We start from the raw sequence: 20,065 nt of genomic DNA, 5'->3' as shown, positions 1-20,065 counted from the left end.
GGCTGTGCAGTGAAGGAATCTGTCTACACTACCAAATAGTTTTGCCAAGGAGTGCTACTATTAAACACGATATACATCCATTCTGCACACACTACATCTTGAGATAGGGAACATATTGGCACATGATCAGTGCTGCAAAAAGACAGCTACATAACATCTATACTGGGGTGCATCTCATGCAGTGCAGAGTAGACTGACTCACCAAGGACTTCTGCAGCCACTCTGGAGATAAGAGCTGAACTTCACTCCAGATTTTTGTTGAGAGTCATTCCTAGTTGGCCCAGCTATAAATAAGTACCTTCTCATTCAAAGGTGGCCAGATGTGATGCCAGCCACTTAATTCTCTTGCATGTCATTTTCTAAAAAAACTCATGAACCTTAATGCTGCTAACCCCCTCTGCTTGAACAGGCTTTGATCCTTTATCACTACATGTTCACTACTGCCTACCAACTTCCCCCATCTCCATTGCACTGGCCCAGAATAATGGCCAAATCTGCTACAGCTATGTTATCTTGCAGGGTTGACATAGTGGGTTTATTCCTTCACCCACTGTCCAGCACGCTGACATCCTTTGAGGGGAAACTTGTCAACCTGCTCCATTTATTCTAGAGCAGAAGATCATCCCTTTTCCATTGGCCCTGTAGTCAACTTCACTTTACCCCCTCCCAAAGAATATATATTCTCCCAACCTTGCTAGTTCCTTCTATCCCCATGATAGACACTCTCTGAGGCAAAAACCCAGGCCAGGATACAGCCATGGAAATTCCAAATCAGAAGTGAAAAGTTGCTTCTCCACTGTCTTTCAGTAAAAACTGTGTTTCCTTACAGTGAAGAAAAACAATCAAAGAATGAGCCAGAGCCATTTAGAGAGCTGGACAGCCTAGACACAGAAAGAACTTTGCTTTTTTCCATGGAGGGAGATAGGTAAGTATGAGAGCATCCATGAATACTGTTTGGAAGTTTAATTAAGACATAAGTCAAAGCATGGGATATTTTTGAAAGATGAATGATTAGCTGATGACCCAAAGGACGGCTGAGGGACCCTTGTCAATCATTAATCTTCAGGAAATGCCATAACCTTACTATTATGATTCTGTAAATGGAAAATTAAAGATGATCATGAAGCCATTTTTAAATAGCTTGACTGGTCTCTACAGGTCACTTCTACAGAACTGATGCCCTTTGTACTAGCCAGATTCTCTAAAGCAGTGATTTTCAAAGAGAGTACCATGGCACCCTGGGGTACTGTGAAATCTTTTTAAGGGTGTTGTGAGAGGAGGGGGCAGTCAATATTAACACTGTTAAATGTGCAAACACCTACACATTATTCGCAAGACAAAGCCACAGATTTCAAATAGGAATCCATAGTGTAAAAAACATTGACCTATTGAGGTCTTTCTGAGTTCTTTACAACAGAAAAATTGCACTATTATTTTTTCGCAGTCAAAAAACGAGTGAAAACTAAGTGCTGGCAATTTCTTGGAGGGGTACTTGAGTCTAAAGAGTTTGAGAACCACTGCTGTAAAGCAGGCAGGTCAAACTAATATGGCTCCACAGGTTGGATAAGTGGAACATGGCTGGTCCCCAAGCCAGATCAGGCTCACGGACACCTCTCCTCCCCATGCCTGATCCAGCATAGGCATCACCTGCCCTGTTTGGTTGGGGATGCCAAGTGAAGTGACCACCACTGGCAGTGCAGCCCAGGACACAGCTGAGTGAGTACCACCACCAGAGCAGCCTGGGACTTGGCCTGAACAAGCACCATGGGCAGCGCACATCCTGGACACTACACACAGGAATGGTCTGGCACAGCAAAATGGGCAGCGCCAGGGGCCAGTTTGTGGGGCTCTGTAGGCCAGATCTAGCCCATGGGCTGTATGTTTGACACACCTTGTCTAAAGTCACCTCTCATCCTGTCACTCAGTGAATGGGTGATACTGAGTTTGGATTTAAGATCTAACACTGCACAAAATAAGTGGTGAGCTGCTCATTGGCCACAAAAGAGACTTAGGAGTGAAGTTTTCTGATGCTTAGTCTTATATGTCCACATCTTCACAATTCACCCTAAAAATAGCACCTAAAGATTTAATTCAAAATCAGCATCCTGCACCACTAGATGCAATGCATATGGATCACTGAAGACAGATCATGCCCTGGGTAGTTAAAGTACAGATAAGATCAAGAGATGGATAAAATATTATTCCATTCTACAAACAGGAAACTGAGGTACAAAGAGATCATCTGACCTGCCCAGAGGCACATGTGAATTCTACAACAGAGTTTGTGACTCCATCCAGATCTGCTGAATCATACCCTGTGCCTTAACCACAAAGCCCATCAGTTTAGCTCTGAATGTAGCCAAGAAATTTCTACTGTTAAGTTCACAGAAAGAACTGTTTTACTTTTGATAAGTCCACAACACTACTACTGCTAAAGAGACTTGCATGTCTGAAACAGATATGTTCTGTTCAACAAAAATGATGAACCTTGCCAGAGGTGTCTGCCCAGGGTGTGTTATTTGATTCAGCAGCATTCATGGAAACATATGAACTGCTGAATCTGAGGGAGAGTCATCTGTGGGGGAGAGCCATAAAATGAGTCAGAATTCGGGTTCTATTTTTAGATTTGGCACTGAATTACTGGTACTTTACAGAGAAAACGGAATTAGTTTCTCTGTTTTCCCCATTCATAAAATGGGTATAAGAGCACCATTTTCTCCAGGTGGCTGATATTACTTAATGTCTATAATGCATTCCATGCCCTAGGATGAAAGGACAGCATACATTTTATACTATGATTTTTATTACATTTGCTATTAAATCTCAGAAATATGTTTTAATGAGGAAATTCTCTTTCTCCCAAGCTGTTTCTCCTTCTGAATCCCACAGTGAAGTCATAATTATCTTGTTTATAACACTAGTCTGTTGCCATGGGAATGCCTGTGATCATCTCATCAATTTAATGTTACAATGACTTCATTGTAGAATCAACAAAATCAGGCAGACTGTAGAGGAAAACTTCTCTTTATAACAAATATAGTTAATAATTATCAAGAATGTCAAGGGAAATTAAAAACCAGTGAAGAATCATTGCTTTGAATTTTATGCAAGATGTAGGTAAAGCTCTCCCCAAAGTGTAGGTCTCTCATTAAAGGGTGTACTCCATAATGTCAGAAACACAAAATCAAAGGCCCAATAATACCTTAGCCTCCATACTGGCAATTTAGATGGAAACAAGTTTTTTTTTGCAGAGCAGCCACAGGAAACAGTAAAATAAGAAAATACAACACAGGATTTTACTGGATGAGGTTGCTACCAAATAGAAGGGCTTTGGATTATCTGCGTAGAATAATTTACATTTTTTTTGTAGGTAGAACTTTACACCCTGGAGGACTGAAAAACAGTTTGCAACCACATGGAACAAATTGCTCCTCAATTACCACAATATTAATGCAATCCAAATGCAGTCAGAGCTTATATTGATGTATAGTTTATAAGATGGGTTGCTTTACTGAAATATTCTGTGATACTGTTTAGTGATTTACCAGGACTTTAATCTTAAGGGTTGTATCACACTACCCTTAGTCAAGGTACTTGTTGAGTAGTTCCACTAACTTTAGCAAGATTTCTCAATGAGTAAGGTATTCCTTAATGTGACTAAGCATGATTCATTTTGGACCTAAAAGAAAGCTGCTATTTCAAAATGAAATCTTTATTTAGATTATCATTTTGGATTATTAAAACCAAAATAACTGTTAAAAGTTAAATTTAATTTTTGTACATGGAATAGTAATAAATAAGAGGCCTTTCTGTTCTTCATGCAATATTTGTATTGAAAAGGTGCTAGGGGCATATTTAAAATTTAAACTAAAACCACAACAAAACCAAAAGACCCACAACCATATCAAAATGAAAAACACTAAAACTAAAACAATTAGACCATCTTTTTAAGTTGGTTTGATGTCTTAAATGCATTCAAAGTCTAAAAGATGAGCCTATCAGTGTTTCTGCTAAAGGGCAAAATGCTTCCAGCGATTTAACTAGAGCTATTCCAAATTACACCGGGGTGCTCAACCCCCAGTCCATGGGTTAGATCTGCCCTCCAGTGCCATGTTATCCAGCTTGCAGGGCTCCCTTGCGGTCTATGGGGAGCTCTGCAAGCTGTGACCCTGCATGCTAGACTGTATATGCACAGGGCACTATGTGGCCTGATCCCAGCTTGCAGTGCTGGGGAGGGGTGGCACAGGGCCTCAGAGCCTGATCCCATCACAGAGGACCAGGCAGGGGTGGCAAAGGGCCCCAGAACCCAATCCTGGCATGCAGGGGTTAATGCCCCTGGGGCCTGATCCCAGCAGGTGGAGGTGGTGCAGGGTCTTGGGGCGCAATCCAGTACAGGGTCTGATCCAACCCACAAACCAGCCCTGCATCCCTCACCTGGCCTGCAGGGCCAAAAGGTTGTCCACCGCTGATTCATACTATACAAGTATCAAACCTTCATTGTGTCAGATGGGCTAAGCACCAGACAAGATCAGGCTCAGTGTTCTTTTACAAGCCCACTTTAGAAACCTGTTGCCAAAATATTACTCTCTTTGTTTTACAGGGGAGATGGTATATTGGAGAAGCAGAGTCCTTCTGAAAATGTAGCGTGGGCAACGTTCATGTTTACACGATGGGAAAAATTTTGGACTGCCCCTGTGACAGTATTTATGGGGAATGTGATCATGTATTTTGCTTTTCTGTTTCTATTTACTTATGTCCTTTTACTGGACTTCAAGCCACCCCCCCCTGAGGGGCCATCTGCCAACGAGATTATACTTTACTTCTGGGTTTTCACATTGGTTCTGGAAGAAATCCGACAGGTCCGTAACCTACTGTCTAAGTTATCAATTTGCTACGTCTCATTGGAGAATGACAAGTTGGCTCTCAGTCTGAATGATTCCACAGTCCTCAAAAGTGGTGTTTCAGGGACAATTTCACACTAGAAAGCACTACAGGGATTTCATTGCTCTCCAACTTCTTATCTATACAAAGCAAGCAGTGCCTTTCTTCCACCAGGCACCTAAAGCTCCACCCTTGTTTTCAATATTCTAGATGGCTTGCTGCTTACCGTGGGACCCACTGGGTGCGTCTACATGTCACCCTACGGCAATGTAGCAACACACAATGTCACCATATGGTGCACTATGGTGACGTAGTGGTCATGTGTCTACACGTGATCGCCAGCTGCGTCACTGTAGTGGTGAACTCCCTGGGTGTAGCACACCATTATGGTGGCATAGCGTCAAAATCTACCCATGCACTGCACACACGGCACAGTAACTGCCCATACTGCACTGTGATTTAGTATTTCCAAAAGGAAGTACTAAAGCATGGCACCATAGCAATGTCACTGTACAGCAATGTGTAGACACACTCACTGAATACTCCCTCTGCTTTCCCAGCTGCCTGTCTGCCTATCCAGTGTTAGCCAAAACTGCTCCAGCTCTTCCCACCAGAACTCCAGTTCCTTGCCAAGAACTACTGCAGTCTACCCCGCTTCCTTTTCTTGGACTGTCCTAATGCTGATTCTCTTCCGACTTGCTCCCAAAAGCAAAAAAGATGCTTGGCTTTTAACCAATTTAATGTTTGTTTTTCTCAGCACTTTTCAATATAATCCATTAGTGAAATTCAGAATTTTAAAAGATTAGTTCTGCAATCACTGATTTTTAGAATATCCTCAGCTGTCATTCTTAGGAGCTGAATTCATGTGCATGCAAAAAACCTGACTGCTTTGTGTATATACAGCTGTCCTCTATTGGATGGTAGCAAGACTGCTTTGCTAGGTGTTATACAGCCGGATGCTAGAACAAGGGTGGGCAAAACATAGTCTGCAGGCTAACTGATTGTATCCAGCCTGTGGGTCAGCAGCCACAAAGTCATAGGATCTAGCCCATAGGGAACTGGTGGTTCCAGCTGCTGCATCATGCTGGGCAGGCAAGCACATCCTGTCCCTGTCCCAACCCTGTCCACAGCTTACACCAGCTCCCACCCGGCACGCAGGAAGCAGCACTGAGTCCAAGCTGGCATCAGCCGTGGACGCTGCGTGCAGGTTCCTGCCAGGGATCGGGGCGACTGCCTGGGACTGCAGCTAATGCAACAGCATCACCTATGGACCTAGGAGAATGTACCAATCCCCAGGGAGAAGCTGATGTCTGTATCTGTAGCTGATGCCTGCACCCACCTGGTGCAGCTTCCAGTGCATGGGTTGGGAGCTGGTGTAAGCTGCCAGGCCATGCTGTAGGTGTGGGACAGTTGTGGGGGAAGGGGAAGACAGAGAAAAAAGCAGCTCTGCCCATGATGAGCAGCAGCAGCTGGTGCTGGCTGTTGGACAAACCAGGACCCAGCAATGGACACGCTCACCGCTTCTGGGGCCCTTCCGGCTGCAGCTGCCCAGAGCCTGTGCTGGTGCTGCCCTGTGGCTCCTCCCTGCTGTTGCCACTGCCATCCCATGGGCCTGGGGTAACTTGGAGGTAATACGGGGTGGCGGGAGCATGGAGGAGCCACAGGGAAGCCCAGAACAGGCTCTGGGCAACTGCAGCCAAAAGTCCCTATAAGCAGCAAGCATGCCTGTTGCTGAGTCCTGCTTTTGCCTGGTGCCCAGCCCCAGCCACTGCCACTCATCATAGCTGCTTCTCTGTCTGTCTCCCCCTTGCCTTGTCCTCGCTTCCTCTTCCTCTCCCTCGCTCCAACTGTCCTGCATCTTCAGCATGGCCTCACAGCTTACACCAGCTGCTAGCCCAAGCCAGAAACAGTGCCAGGCAGGCACTGGCATCAGCTGCGGGGGCAGGCAGCAGCTTCCCCCTAGGAATCGGGGCATCTTCCTGAGCCACTTCTTGGGATAGAAGGGCGGGCGGGAGGCTGAACCTGCTGACGCTCCCACCCAAGCTCCCCAACCCCACAGCCCCATCCCCATTGGTGATGCGCAGGGGGTGCATGTGCACACCCTGAGATTGGCCATGCGCCCCATGGAAGCACCAGCCGCAAAACCGGAAGTGCCAGCAGAAGTGCACTTCTGGTTTTGCTGGTTTTCCTGCTGGTGGTTCCGTACTTGGTGCTCAGCCACTGCGGGACCGCCCCCCTCCTCCCGGTTGGTGATCAGCCACAGGTGACGCCCCCTAATTATGAATCAGAGCTCAAAAAAGATTAAGACTGTCTTAAAAGTCATGAGATTTTTCAGAAATAATAAATGTTAGTTACTTTTTCATTTGCCTGCTAATTTAAGAGCCTTTGGGATATTCTTGGATCTTGCTTTATCACTTTTCAACTTTTCTTTCCTTTCCTGTGTCCTTGTGTGACAAAAATATTTAGCAAAATTAGCAGACGCATTGGAATCTGATAGGGCTACATCATGAGCACTTCTGCTATGGTCTCAAACATCTGACCCCTAGACTGTGAACCATTTGCCTTAGCACCCACACCACCCCAGCCCTCTTCAACTGTGAGGATTAGAAATACTCTTTTAAAAACAGGAATGCTGAGCAAGGAACAAAGGAGGCACAAATGGAGTCTGGGTTAGTTGTTGTGCCCTACATGGGATGTGCCATGTTCATGTTATTCCCAGAGGGTCAAGAACACTTCATCTGCACCAAGTGTAAGCTAATGTCTGCCTTGGAGGGGAAGATTTGCAGTTTGGAAGCACAGGTATCCATGCTGCATTGCATCTAGGACCGGAAAAATTACTTGGACAGGAGTCGAGAGACTGGTACTGGAAGGGCCAAAGGTCAATGAGGAGAAATGGAAGCACATGACTAGTCAAAGGAGGGTCTCCAGAATTGAAGAGCAGTGGATTGAAATCAGAAACCACTTTCAAGCACTCTACAGTGGGACTGCTAAGGAAGAGGGAGAGGAGGCAGCACCCTAGAGAGCAGGAACTGCAAGGCTCCAAGGACAGGGACTCCAGGACTAGGAGCAAAAAGAAAGACAAGAGTGCTGGTGGTTAGCAACTCCCTTCTGCAGGAGACAGAGGCACCAATGTGTCATCCAGATTTGGAGGCCGAAGTGGTGTGCTGCTTGACTGGAGCCCAAATTCAAGATGTCAGAGAATCTGCCAAAGATTATCCATCCTTTGGACCACTACCCCTTCCTGCTTATCCACACAGGCACCAATGACACTGCCAGGAACGACACTAAGCAGATCAGAGGCAACTATGAGGCTCTTGGCAGGAGGATTAAGGAGGTGAGAGCACAAGTAGTGTTTTCACTGATCCTTCCTGTGGAATGCAGTGGTCCAAGAAGAGATCATCATATCCTGGAAGTGAATGTGTGGTGTTGACATGAAGGCTTTAGCTTCTTCAACAATGAGCAGATGGTTTTAGAAGGACTGCTGTCAAGAGATGGGATCTATCTGATGAGAATGGGGAACAGCATCTTTGGGCATCATCTGGAAGACAGCTTTAAATTAGGCTCCACAGGAGATGGTGATCAAAACTGTCCAGCAACAGAGTACACAGACTAGAGAGGAAAGGACCCAAAGAAGCAACTCAACTCTGGGAAAGGGCCAGAGAGCTACAGGATTGCAAAAAGGAAGCATGTAGGCCAAAATGCAAAAGATGGTTGATAAATGTATACAAATGTGAGAAGTATGGGAAATAAACAAGATAAGCTGGGAGCTGCACTCTGAGAAAAGAACTATGATCTGACTGGCATCACAGAGACCTGGTTGGACAGCCCTTATGACTTGAAAGTCAGCATGGAAGTTTACACTCTGTTTTGGAAAGACAAGGTTGGGAGAAAAGGTTGTAGCGCTGCCTTGTATGTCAAAAGCACATACACTTACCCCCTGGTTAAGGAAGAAGATGGCAAAGCAGAATGCATTTGGGTGAAGATGAAAGACACAGCACTGATATAATAGTTGGGACTTAATTATAGGCCACCTAATCAGGAAGAGAAAGTGGATGGGAAACTCTTCAAGCAGGTGATAAATCTATCCAAAAGCTATGGGATGGTACTGATGGAAGACTTCAAAATTTCCAAACATCTGCTGAAAGAACAATGCAGTCAAACATAAAACATCAAGCTGGTCCCTAACATGTGGAGGACAACTTTTTCTTCCAGAAAGTGGAGGATACAAGGACAGGATCATCTATCTTGGATCTTGTCCTGACCAATAGAGAAGAACTGTGCGTGTGTAAAGGTGATGGGTAATGTGGGAAGAAGCAAACACAGTACAGTAGAATTCCAGATCATGAGACAGGGAAAGCATGGGATCAGCAAAACTAGGACACTAGATTTCAAAAAGACAGATTTTATCCAACTCAAGGAACTGCTAGGAATGGTGTCATGGGAGGATAGGTTGAAGGAGGACAGATTGAAGGTGCTCAGGAGGGCTGGGAACTTCTAAGTGGCACAGTATTGGTAACCTAACAAGAAACTGTCCTGACACTTAGGAAAAATAAGAAGAATGGCAAGAGACCAATGTGACTGCACATGAAAGGAGCTTCTAAAATGCCTCAAATGTAAAAGGAAAGTGTACAGGCAATGGAAGAATGGACAGGTCACCAAGGACATGTACCAGGAAATAGCAACAACCTTCAGGGATGAAACAAGGAAGGCAAAGATGAAGAATGAGCTGCACCTGGCAAAAGAGGTTAAAGACAACAAGAAGAGGTTCTATAACAGGGGTGGGCAAAGTCCAACCCTTGGGCCCCTGGACTAATAAGTCCATGGCAGAGCGGCAGGAGGTTTTAAGTGAAGTCCCACAGGGGTCTGTCTTCAGCCCAGTGCTGTTCAATGTGTTTATTAATTATTTGGATGCTGGCATAGAAAGCTTCTTGAGCAAATCTGCTGACAAAATGAAACTAGAAAGGAATGTGAACTTGGAGAATGAGAGGGAAATTCAGAAGGAAGAATAATAAAACACACAGATACAAAATGGGTACAGCTGGCAGGATACCAGCTCTATGGAAAAGTACTTGGGGGTCTTGATAGACCACAGACTCAATGAGTCCACAGCGTGATGCAGCCATGCAAAAGGTGAATGTGGTTTTGAGCTGCATCAAAAGAAACATTAGGTGCAATCACAGGAGGTGATAGTGCCTCTCTGTTCATCACTGGTTAGTCCTCATTTGGAGTACTGTGTGCAGTTTTGGGCTTCGTTTTAAAAAGGATGTCAAGAAGTTAGAGAGGTTCCAGAGGTGGGCAACAAAGATGACCCAGGGCCTAGAAGGAAAGTCATATGAGGAGAAGCTGGAGGAACTAAGTGTGTTCAGCTTGTGGAAAAGGTGCCTAAAAGGCAAAATGATAGTAATCTTCAAATACCTGAAAGGCTGTCCCAAAGAAGAGGGAAAGCACCTTTTCTCTCTTGCTGCAGAGAGGAGAACATGGATCAATGGTTTGAACTTGCAGCAAAATAAGTTTAGACTGGATATTCTGAAATCTTCTTCACTGTGAGAATAGCAAAGGAGTGGAATAGACTGCTTTGGGAAGCTGTGGACTCTCCATCACTGGAGGTGTTCAAGAAGAGGTTGGACAGCCATTGGTCAGGGATGATCTAGGCATAACTATGCCCATTTTCTACCATGGGTATTCCCCATGATTCATGGCTTTGCTAGTTGCTTCCACCCTGCCCAGTACCCCCTTTTCTGCTGTGTGTGTCAAGGGTGTTTTTAAGCCTTCCCAGAGGCATTGGGTATTGGCTATAGCCAAGGCTGGGGACTTCAGCTGAGGTGTGCTGATTCTACTGCTAAGAGCAAAACTGGAGGTTCCTAGCTAGAGGGTCTTGACCCTCTGCTCAGGTTCAGACCAATTGCTATATTTGGGGTCAGGAAGGAATTTTAGCCCATGGTCAAATTGGTAGGGACTGTAGGGGTTTTTGCCTTCCTCTGTAGGGGGGGACATGGCTCTCTACGCAGGCCCTCCTGAGCATATGTTAACACTATTTTATAGAAGTAGGACACTGCCTGCCATGGTTCTCCTGCTTTACCTATGGCAGGTTAGGGTGTGAAGTCTATGTTGCGTCAGGGTTGAGGGTAGTCTTATGTAGAGTTTAGACTGTCAGCAGTCCCTCCAAATCAAGGATGAAGTTCATCAGGCTTAATGGGTCCTCAGGTGACTGAGGAGCCTGATTCTGGATGCACACATTCTTAGGCAATGAGGGCATGTTGTTGTGCAGGTGAGTGGGATTCACAGCCCTGGGTTGGTCTCCTTCTCCTTCCTCCGCTGCCAACATTCCTCGGTATCAAGTCGTTGGGCCTCGAAGTGGTGCATGCCTTGGTGGACCAGGTGGCGCCACATCAAATGGTCAGCAGCTTGTTCCTCCCAGGCTTTGGTGTCAATGCTTTCATGCTTGAGGGCAACCTTGAGTGTGTCTTTGTACTGGTTCCTTTGGCTGCCCTTTGAGCATTGGCCAATAGAGAGGTGGGAGAAGAGAATCTGGTGAGGAAGGCGGTTCTCAGACATCTGGACGCAGTGGCCCATCCATCAGAGTTGATTTCTCAAGGGCAAGGCTTTGATGCCGGTGGATGCAGCTTCATGTAGGACGCTCATGCTGGTCCAGTGGCCCTCCCATTTGATACCCAGGATTTGACACAAGCACCGCTGGTGAAAGCTCTCAAGGGTCTTAATGTGGCATCAGTAGATAGTCCAGGCTTCACTGGAGTAGAGGAGGGTGGTCAGCATGACAGCCTTATAAACCAGGACCTTTGTTGACTTCCAAAGTTCTCTATTTTCAAAGTCATGTTGTCGCAGCTTGAAGAAGGTGGCACTGGTGCAGTTGGCCCCATGCTGACAGTTATGTAGAGGTGTTCAAGAAGAGGTTGGACAGACATTTGTCAGTGCTGAGAGTTATGTAGAGTTTAGACTATGGATGCATTGGATGGTTTGTCAGGGGGTTGGACTAGATGACCTCTGGAGTTCCCTTCCAGCCCTACTTCTCAACGATTCTATAAGATTTGGGTGTAATCATCTGACTTCAAGAATTGGGGCTTTCAGATAAACAGCAAATACTGCAAAACCTGCAGTAATTTCCATGAAAACAGGCTATACCAGATACATGAATACTGACACCTGTTCCTCTTTAATAGAGCTTCTTTACAGATGAAGATACCAATTTAATGAAGAAGTTCAAGCTATATGTAGAAGATAATTGGAACAAGTGTGATATGGTGACCATCTTTCTGTTTATAATTGGAGTGACCTGCAGGTGTGTATCCTTTGTGAATTTTGCCATTGTATCTGTTCCATATGTCAAGGCCAGGCATCAGTAACATAGGGCTAGAGATAGATATGCTATTACATGGAGTAAGCATAAACTGTTCCTGTCATGCAAGAGTTACACATTTATGTGAGGACAGACTCTGGCTTTTATTTTCTATGACTTTTTATGACAGTATAATCTTGATTGTGCCGAATCAGCCAGACACCCACATTCTCTAAATTTCTGCTGAGTTAGAGAAGTGGTTCTCAAACTTTTCATATTCAAGGTACCCCTCAGAAAATACCAGCTTTCACTGGGTTTTTTGACTATGGAAAAATAATAGAGCAATTTATTGTTGCAAGTTGCTCAAAGACCACAACAGGTTAGAATGTTTTTGACCCTGTGGATTCCTATTTGCAATCTCTGGGTTTATCTTGTGAACTGTGTGCAGGTGTTTGCACACCTACCATGCTCATATGGTGTGGCACCCTTAGAAGTATCTCACAGAACCCTGGTTGAGAATTACTGCACTAGATGAGGTCTCACAGTCTAGAGAATTACCCATCTAGTATATGGCAATGTTGCATTCCTCTTCATGAGCACAGTATATCTTACCTCTGTCTAATTTAGGGCTTCACATGGCCTCATCACCATTGAGAAGGGAAGGCTGATGTTTCCCCATCTGCTGGCTCCTTCTCACTGCTGATACAGGCTCTAAGCCTTCACCCTTTCCTCACCTAGACTGCATTAAAGCAGTATGCATACATCTATGAACATCTATGAACAAAGTTTTTGAGGAATCTTGATCATATTTCATTTGCTCTATTTCACAGAATGCTGAACTCAACGTTTCAAGCTGGCCGTACAATACTTGCTATTGATTTCATGGTATTTGCACTTAGGCTTATACATATTTTTGCTATTCACAAGCAACTGGGGCCAAAGATCATAATTGTGGAAAGAATGGTAAGTATGAAGGACTACATGAGACATACTTGGAAATTTGAAACAGACAAAGGGAGGACAGGAAACATTCCTGTACATTACATTTTTAAGGGAGTCTGTCTATAACTGCAGTTTGACTGATGTTGCAGTAGCCTTGTAATTTAATGGTTTTCCTGAGCTCCCTGGTGCTCAGCTCTTCATTCTTTTCATTTTGTGCAGTCATTAACCTTAGTCCACCAAGTGAAAAGGTGGTATCACCCACCCCTTCCAAACAGCTTTAAAATGATTACACACTGGTGCAGCGTGACAATGAATTAGACCCTTTGTCTCCTGTATCCACTCTCCTCTTCCTTTACAGTTTAGGAGTATGTAGGCTACACAGATGGATTTTCTTCTTTTACTTTATCTTTCCCCACTGCCCTCTCTTCCACTCTGATTCACATTGTCTACACTTAGATTTATACAGAACTGTTTCTCTGCTCTGGGAACGATGTCCATTTAGAGTGAAGAATTTGAAATGGAGGACAGACCAATTACAGAAGAACCCCATTCCACATGGGGAAAGAGGTTATGTTAGATAAATGAGCTATGAAAGTCTAGGCAATGGCATAGAGGAGTAAGACCCGCACAGAGAAAATGCTTCCACTTGCACTCTGTAACCCTAACTTACACTGAAAACTTGTTCCTGCTACCTATGACAGTGTGTGTTACAGAAGTACTGATACAGTGTTTCCATTTACTATCACATTGCCACAAGAAATTACACACAATCCAGTTATGTTCCTGGGTATATAACAGAACATTTTGGTAGTATTTATTTGGGTATGTTAATCACAGAAGCCACTTAGTATGTGTTTATGATTAACATGTGTTAATCCACAAACACTTGTTTCTGCTCATTGCTCACCCTAGAGCTCAACAAAAACTAAACAAACCTATAATATGAATAAACTCAGAAACTGCCAAGCTATTTATACCTGTGGTCTGCACACTGGGAATCCACATACTATGTCTAAGGCCTCTGCAAAAGATGACCATGATCAAACAGAAGTATATGAATACCCACACTTACAATTCAAGGGGTCCACACCTCCATTCAAAATTTCCAAAGGGGTCTAACAAATGAAAAAAGGTTGAAAACCATTGCTTTATATCTTTACTCATGTAAAAGAAATAGAAGAAAATCTTACATCACATTGCCTGGACTCAATACCGTAACAACAGGTAGATGACTGAGGCACTAGCCTCAGGTGTGCTAGAGGGGGCTCATGAAAGCAGCTGCCCCCACGCTGGCCCAGCTGTCACATCCAGCCCCAGCACCTGTCATCAAGGGTGCAGACCCTGGATATTACACCTCTGTGTGGGGTAACAAGAGGGTAAAACAGTGGTTCTCAACCTTTATAGACTCAAGGCACCTCATAAGCCTCGAGGCAGCCCTCAGAAAATGCCAGCTCTCACTTTTTATTTGTTTCTTGAGCGTGGAAAATAATAGAGCAATTTTTCTGTTTCAAACTCAGGAAGATCACAGCACATCAGAATGTTTTTGATGCTATGGATTTCTATTAGAAATCTCTGGATTTGTTTTGTGAATCACTGTAGGTGTTTGTGCTGTAACAGAGCTAGTATTTCACAGTACACTTAGCAGGATTTTGCAGCACACCAGGGCACCCAGGCTGAGAATCACTGGGGTAAATGAAAGCTATGTATTAACTTGTGCACAGCATTAGTAGATTTTTATTACAAGTTATGCCTGTACAGTGCAGCTCTCATCTACAACTCCTTACTCCTCCAGATTTAGTGTTAAGCTAACCCAGGACAACAAATACATGTAGTGCACATCACAAACACTATTATTTACAATGGCACTGGCAAGTAGAGTCAATCAACAGCCTGCAATATGAACAAAAACTCTATCTTAGAAAAGACCATAAAGTATAAGCTTGATCCTTTTCCCATCCAAGTCAATGAAAGACCACATAATGACATCAGTGGTTCAGAACCATGCCTCCTGTCAAAGTAGTAAAGAAAACTTTATATTGCTAACTGACATTTCCACAAAGGTACATCAGAGGGTTTAACGTGAGATTGTATTTCTTCAGCAGCAAGAAAAGATAAAGTTGTCTTGTCTGCTTTCCCCTTTTTCATTCTGCTATAGACATGGTAGCTGTCCAAAATAAGGCAAAAAGCAGTTATTTAACGGAATTCAAAGTAGAGAATGAAGATTGCTAAGAAATATTTCCAAATTGTTTACTGTCTTTTCTCAGCTACCACAACAGGACAGCCCCACAGTACAAACAAGTTTGAAACCAACTCTGATACAAAATAAACTAGGCAAACATCTGAAATATGCCCCCTGTCTCTTGTTCGCTTCATCTCTTGAATTACTACATGGACTTTCAGACCATCTCTTCCAAACTGAGATACCTAGGCTTTCAGCTAACCGCACAATTGTAACATCTAATTAAAATGAATCTACAGTCACTAATGGACTCTGTCAAATTAGATATGGATGGGGCAAAATGCTCTTCTCACACTGGGGAAAATTATTATGCTTGAAATAAATATTTGTTTTTAATTATGTTAGGATTCAATTAATTTTGCTTCTCTAGAGAAAAACATTTAGAAGTAGGGAGACGTAAAAACTAATAGCATCAGTCAACAAGAAAACCCAAGAAAGATCTACATGGTCTTTGCAGACTGCAACATTTATTCTAATGGGTGTTCAGAATTCTTCCATAAGTTATGTCATTTGGAATTCACACTGGTGGAATGAGGAGTTGCAGCAGAATATTGAATGCTCTTTGGTTTATACTATTTGCAATAAGGTAGTCAATAGAATTGCTAGGTCCGATTGAAAGTCTGATTTGAAAAGCAGACCAAAGCACATTTCTAAGTAGCAAAACTACAGAAGGGTAAAAATATAATTTAAAATAGCCCCTTATCTGTAAGGGTCAGCAAAAAGATCACAACAAGAAATGCTAACCATAAAACAAAAGCTGATGGATGGCAGAGTGTTCAAAAGGGAAACTAAGCCAAGGGGTCTCTATCTTTCCACCTCAAGCTCTGGAAGGGATAGGAGGACCCCTCTGTCATGCTTTGTATATTGAATTGCAGTCAATGTTTTTTCTCTTTTTTAGATGAAGGATGTTTTCTTCTTTCTCTTTTTCCTGAGCGTGTGGCTCATTGCCTATGGTGTGACAACTCAAGCCTTGCTTCATCCTGATGACAGCCGAGTAGAATGGATATTCAGAAGGGTGCTCTATCGTCCTTACCTTCAGATATTTGGGCAGATTCCACTGGATGAAATAGACAGTGAGCATTTTAACATGATCACACTACCATAGAATAAGCACCATGACTCAGATAACAATGGGGTTGTTGTTATCTTATCTCTGTTCTGCAGAACAAAAAAGTCTTCATGGTATGATTGTAATACTGGGATGCTGCAGAGTGATAACCTATATTTGGAGAGTTATGTTGCAACTTTGATATAGACCTTGTCTGTACTAGGGCAAACCCTCACTCATTTAACACTCATTTCAACTTAAGGGTGGCTTATTCGGTTTTGTTAAATCTGTTCCTAAAACCAAGGATGCCCATTGTAAACTGAAATAATACATTGCCTTTTGCATCAGTTTAACTACATCAGTTTAAAGTAACACCTTTAAAACAAGACAGCTCTGCAAATAGACAAGCATTTGTACTTTACTCCTGAGAAGCAGGGCTATTTTGTTGTTGAATTAGCCCAAACTGAATAAGGCTAGTAGCTGTTTCAAACAAAAAAATATCAAAACCTAGCCAACTGATCCACAAGACATGGGAATACAGAGACAGAAGGGGGCTGAGGTGCATTACCCAAGGAGGAAAGGTGAGAACAAAATAGTTCATGCCCAAGTCAGATACTCTGTTACAGAATCTCCACTCTGCACAGCACTAAGTATTACTAACAAAATTTAAATGCAAACCATGCATGAGGTGATAGATAGTAAGACAGGGGAGTATGAAGGAGAAATGAAAAAGCATTCCCTCCATTTATCAGCAGAAAAAGTATGTCATCTCAGAAAGAGCAACACAAACAGCACAAGAGACAAGAGATCAGGTTCCTGCAGAGAGTTTTGTCATGTAGCCTGCATAACAGCGGGGTGCCAGTTAGGAGGCAAAGGTATAGGAGATAACAGACACTAAAACTAAAAGCTCAAAGGTCATTTGTAAAAGATTAGGAGATTTACAAAACAGCCTGGGAATGGCAGATGATCAATCATAGGGATTTACAAATACAGTCACTGCCTTAGATTTGCATATTAACAGAAAACCTGTTAAGTGCTTGTGCAGCCCTGTTTCTAGTTCTTACAAGAAACTGGATTAAGAGATGCTAATTCATCTTCTGTTTGTATTTTACTCAGTGTCTTATCTCACATACTCCCAAACAGGACAAGCACCATGTTTTTGAAGGCAGAACATAGAAAAAAAAACCAGATTTTTACAGTCAGCCAATAGCTGAATAAATACAGTGGCTCACTTGTCCTCAGCCAGCTCACAAGCTGTTTAAGCCAAAAATTACCATTAATTCAGCTGAGAAAGGGTTAACACTGAATTTAGCATTTGCTACTTGCTGGTTTAGAAATAAATGGGGACCATTACAGTGCAGTGTCCCTATGCTGCTATTCTGGCAAAGAAAATCACCTTCCCTGTTTACGACATTCACCCCAGTTTTGGAGGCCTGATTTTGGAAAAAGTGGGCATGCTCTATGAGTAAAAATGGTATCTCTAATTTATAGTACCTTAAACTTCAGGGGTAGTTTAAAATTCTTGAACAAAATCCCTCATCTTGATCTGGATGAATGAACTGAAAGCCCATCATCAATGATTAAATAAGCTGAAGAACACACTCTCCATATCAAAACTCTTGTTTTATTTCATTTCCTCCTCCCTCTCTGTATTACAGCATCTCGTATGCGCTCTGGGAACTGTTCATTTAACCCACTGAAGATTATGCAGGAGAATTCACCATCATGTCCTAATAGCTATGCCAACTGGCTGGTCATATTGCTCTTGGTCATTTTCTTGCTAGTCACCAATGTGCTCCTTATGAATCTACTGATTGCTATGTTCAGGCAAGTCATCATTATTCATTTCAATCATTTTAAGATAGGGACTGCTGGAGCTCTAGTAAGAGAAAGCTTACAGAATGCATATATATACACAGCATCATAGAATAGAATCCTAGGGTACAGAAGGGACTTCCTGGGCCATTTAGTTTAGTCCCCTGAACAAATGCAGAATGTTCTGTTCTTACACTATCCCAGAAAAATATCAGCCTCTACGTGAGCAGCCTCCTTCATGAGAGGCATTCAATTCCCTAGATAGTTTACTCCAACACCTTACCGTTCTGACAGTGAGGAAGTTTTTTTCTAATTTTTCAAGTGCTCCTCTCTAATCATTTTGAATACATTAGCAGTGTTACAGTTTAGTGTTGCTTTTCAATCCCTCATCCCCCTTTCACAATTCTCATGAAAAATCAAAGTGGGGTAAAAACAGGGTCTGGATTTTGAGCTACACAGAACCACTTTCATAAGTTTGCAGATTCAAAGTAGCTGAACACCACGGAGGTTGCAGGCTTACCCAGTTGAAGACTTTCTCATAGGAGAGTCCCTTAAATGAGGTGTTCCCTTGAATGATAGAGTAGCTCTATTAACTTAAAATGGAATGACTGATAACAGCTGAGGATCTGACCTATTGTGTTTGCCTGACTTACACTGGAAAAAATAATTACCAGCTTACGTATTGCTGTCTACTGGCTGAAGGCAACAATTTCAAACAACTTAGTCTCTAACAATTGGCATATACAGCATTTTTTATTGTTTAAAAAGAACAATGAGAAAGAATGAGTGGACATAAGTCTTGAAGCTAAATGGTACTAGGATCTTGTAGCAATTAACTTTAGTATTTTGAGGAGAAAAAAATGGTTTAACTTACTTGTTTCTTCTTCTTCAAGTTACACTTTTCAAGTTGTTCAAGGCAATGCAGACATCTTCTGGAAATTTCAGCGTTACAACCTGATTGTCGAATACCATGGACGACCTGCCTTAGCCCCACCATTTATCATCATTAGCCACATGAATATGATTCTTAGAAGAATCTTTAAAAAGACAGAACACAAGAAGGAACATCTGGGTAAGTTGCTAAGAGCAACTAGCAATAGGGTGATATGGAAACATCTGATGTCAGGTGACAAACAAGAAACTGAGGGAAACATGCAAACATTTCAGTGAAAAAAGTTCCTATTTTCATATTTATGCTCGAGCAATGCAAGGAGAATATGTAGGTTAAAAAATTATTTATACTGGAGCTTTGACAAATTTGTTCATATAATAATGTTGCATAAAGAACAATGGATGCCTTGAGGAAAACTGACAACCATTTATTGTCAATGAGAAAGCAGGATAAGTGGGCTAGATTTATGAAGGGATAGCAATGGATATATTGCAACTAGAATATTTTAGCCAATAGCTATTATGTCTATAATTAGTCTGCTTCTGAATTTTAGACAGTATTATACAGCATCCTTGAAAATGTGGGTTAATTTCTAGTGTTTCCAGTTGAATCGCCCATTAGGAAGATAGTAAAATAGGATCTTACCCAAACTTATGGGGTTCTTTAGAGGAAAAAAAAGTAAATAACTGTTTTTATATGAGCCCATGACACATGAGTAATTTCTCATGATCTCCCTGGTACTTCTCTGTATTTCTAAATAACTGCTGTACATAGTCCAATATCATGAAATATCTCCTACAATAGACCAATTCATTCAGATTGCACAGGCTGACTAAGCTCTGGTGCAGAATGCCAGGTACTGAGTGTGATCTATAAAGCTCCAAATAGGTTTGGGACCAGGTAAGCTTCAAGACTGCCTCCCCCTTTCTCAACCTTGGCATTACTGCTGCAGTG

The 20,065-nt window shown here is 42.7% G+C and overlaps 1 protein-coding gene across 1 annotated transcript in view; it reads left to right on the top strand.

Annotated features, from left to right (window-relative positions):
* TRPM5 (transient receptor potential cation channel subfamily M member 5) overlaps positions 1-20,065 on the top strand; it is a 71,544-nt gene that overhangs the window by 38,958 nt on the left and 12,521 nt on the right. Inside the window, exons 14-20 of the mRNA XM_059721340.1 lie at positions 830-925; positions 4,601-4,859; positions 12,060-12,178; positions 13,006-13,138; positions 16,255-16,429; positions 18,063-18,231; positions 19,113-19,291. Of these exons, the coding sequence (XP_059577323.1) occupies positions 830-925; positions 4,601-4,859; positions 12,060-12,178; positions 13,006-13,138; positions 16,255-16,429; positions 18,063-18,231; positions 19,113-19,291 (1,130 nt within the window). The remainder of the gene's footprint in view (positions 1-829; positions 926-4,600; positions 4,860-12,059; positions 12,179-13,005; positions 13,139-16,254; positions 16,430-18,062; positions 18,232-19,112; positions 19,292-20,065) is intronic.

This window comes from Alligator mississippiensis, chromosome 2 (genome assembly GCF_030867095.1).
Source record: "Alligator mississippiensis isolate rAllMis1 chromosome 2, rAllMis1, whole genome shotgun sequence".
Taxonomy (NCBI): Eukaryota; Metazoa; Chordata; order Crocodylia; family Alligatoridae; genus Alligator; species Alligator mississippiensis.
This window is presented reverse-complemented; position numbering and strand designations above follow the sequence as displayed.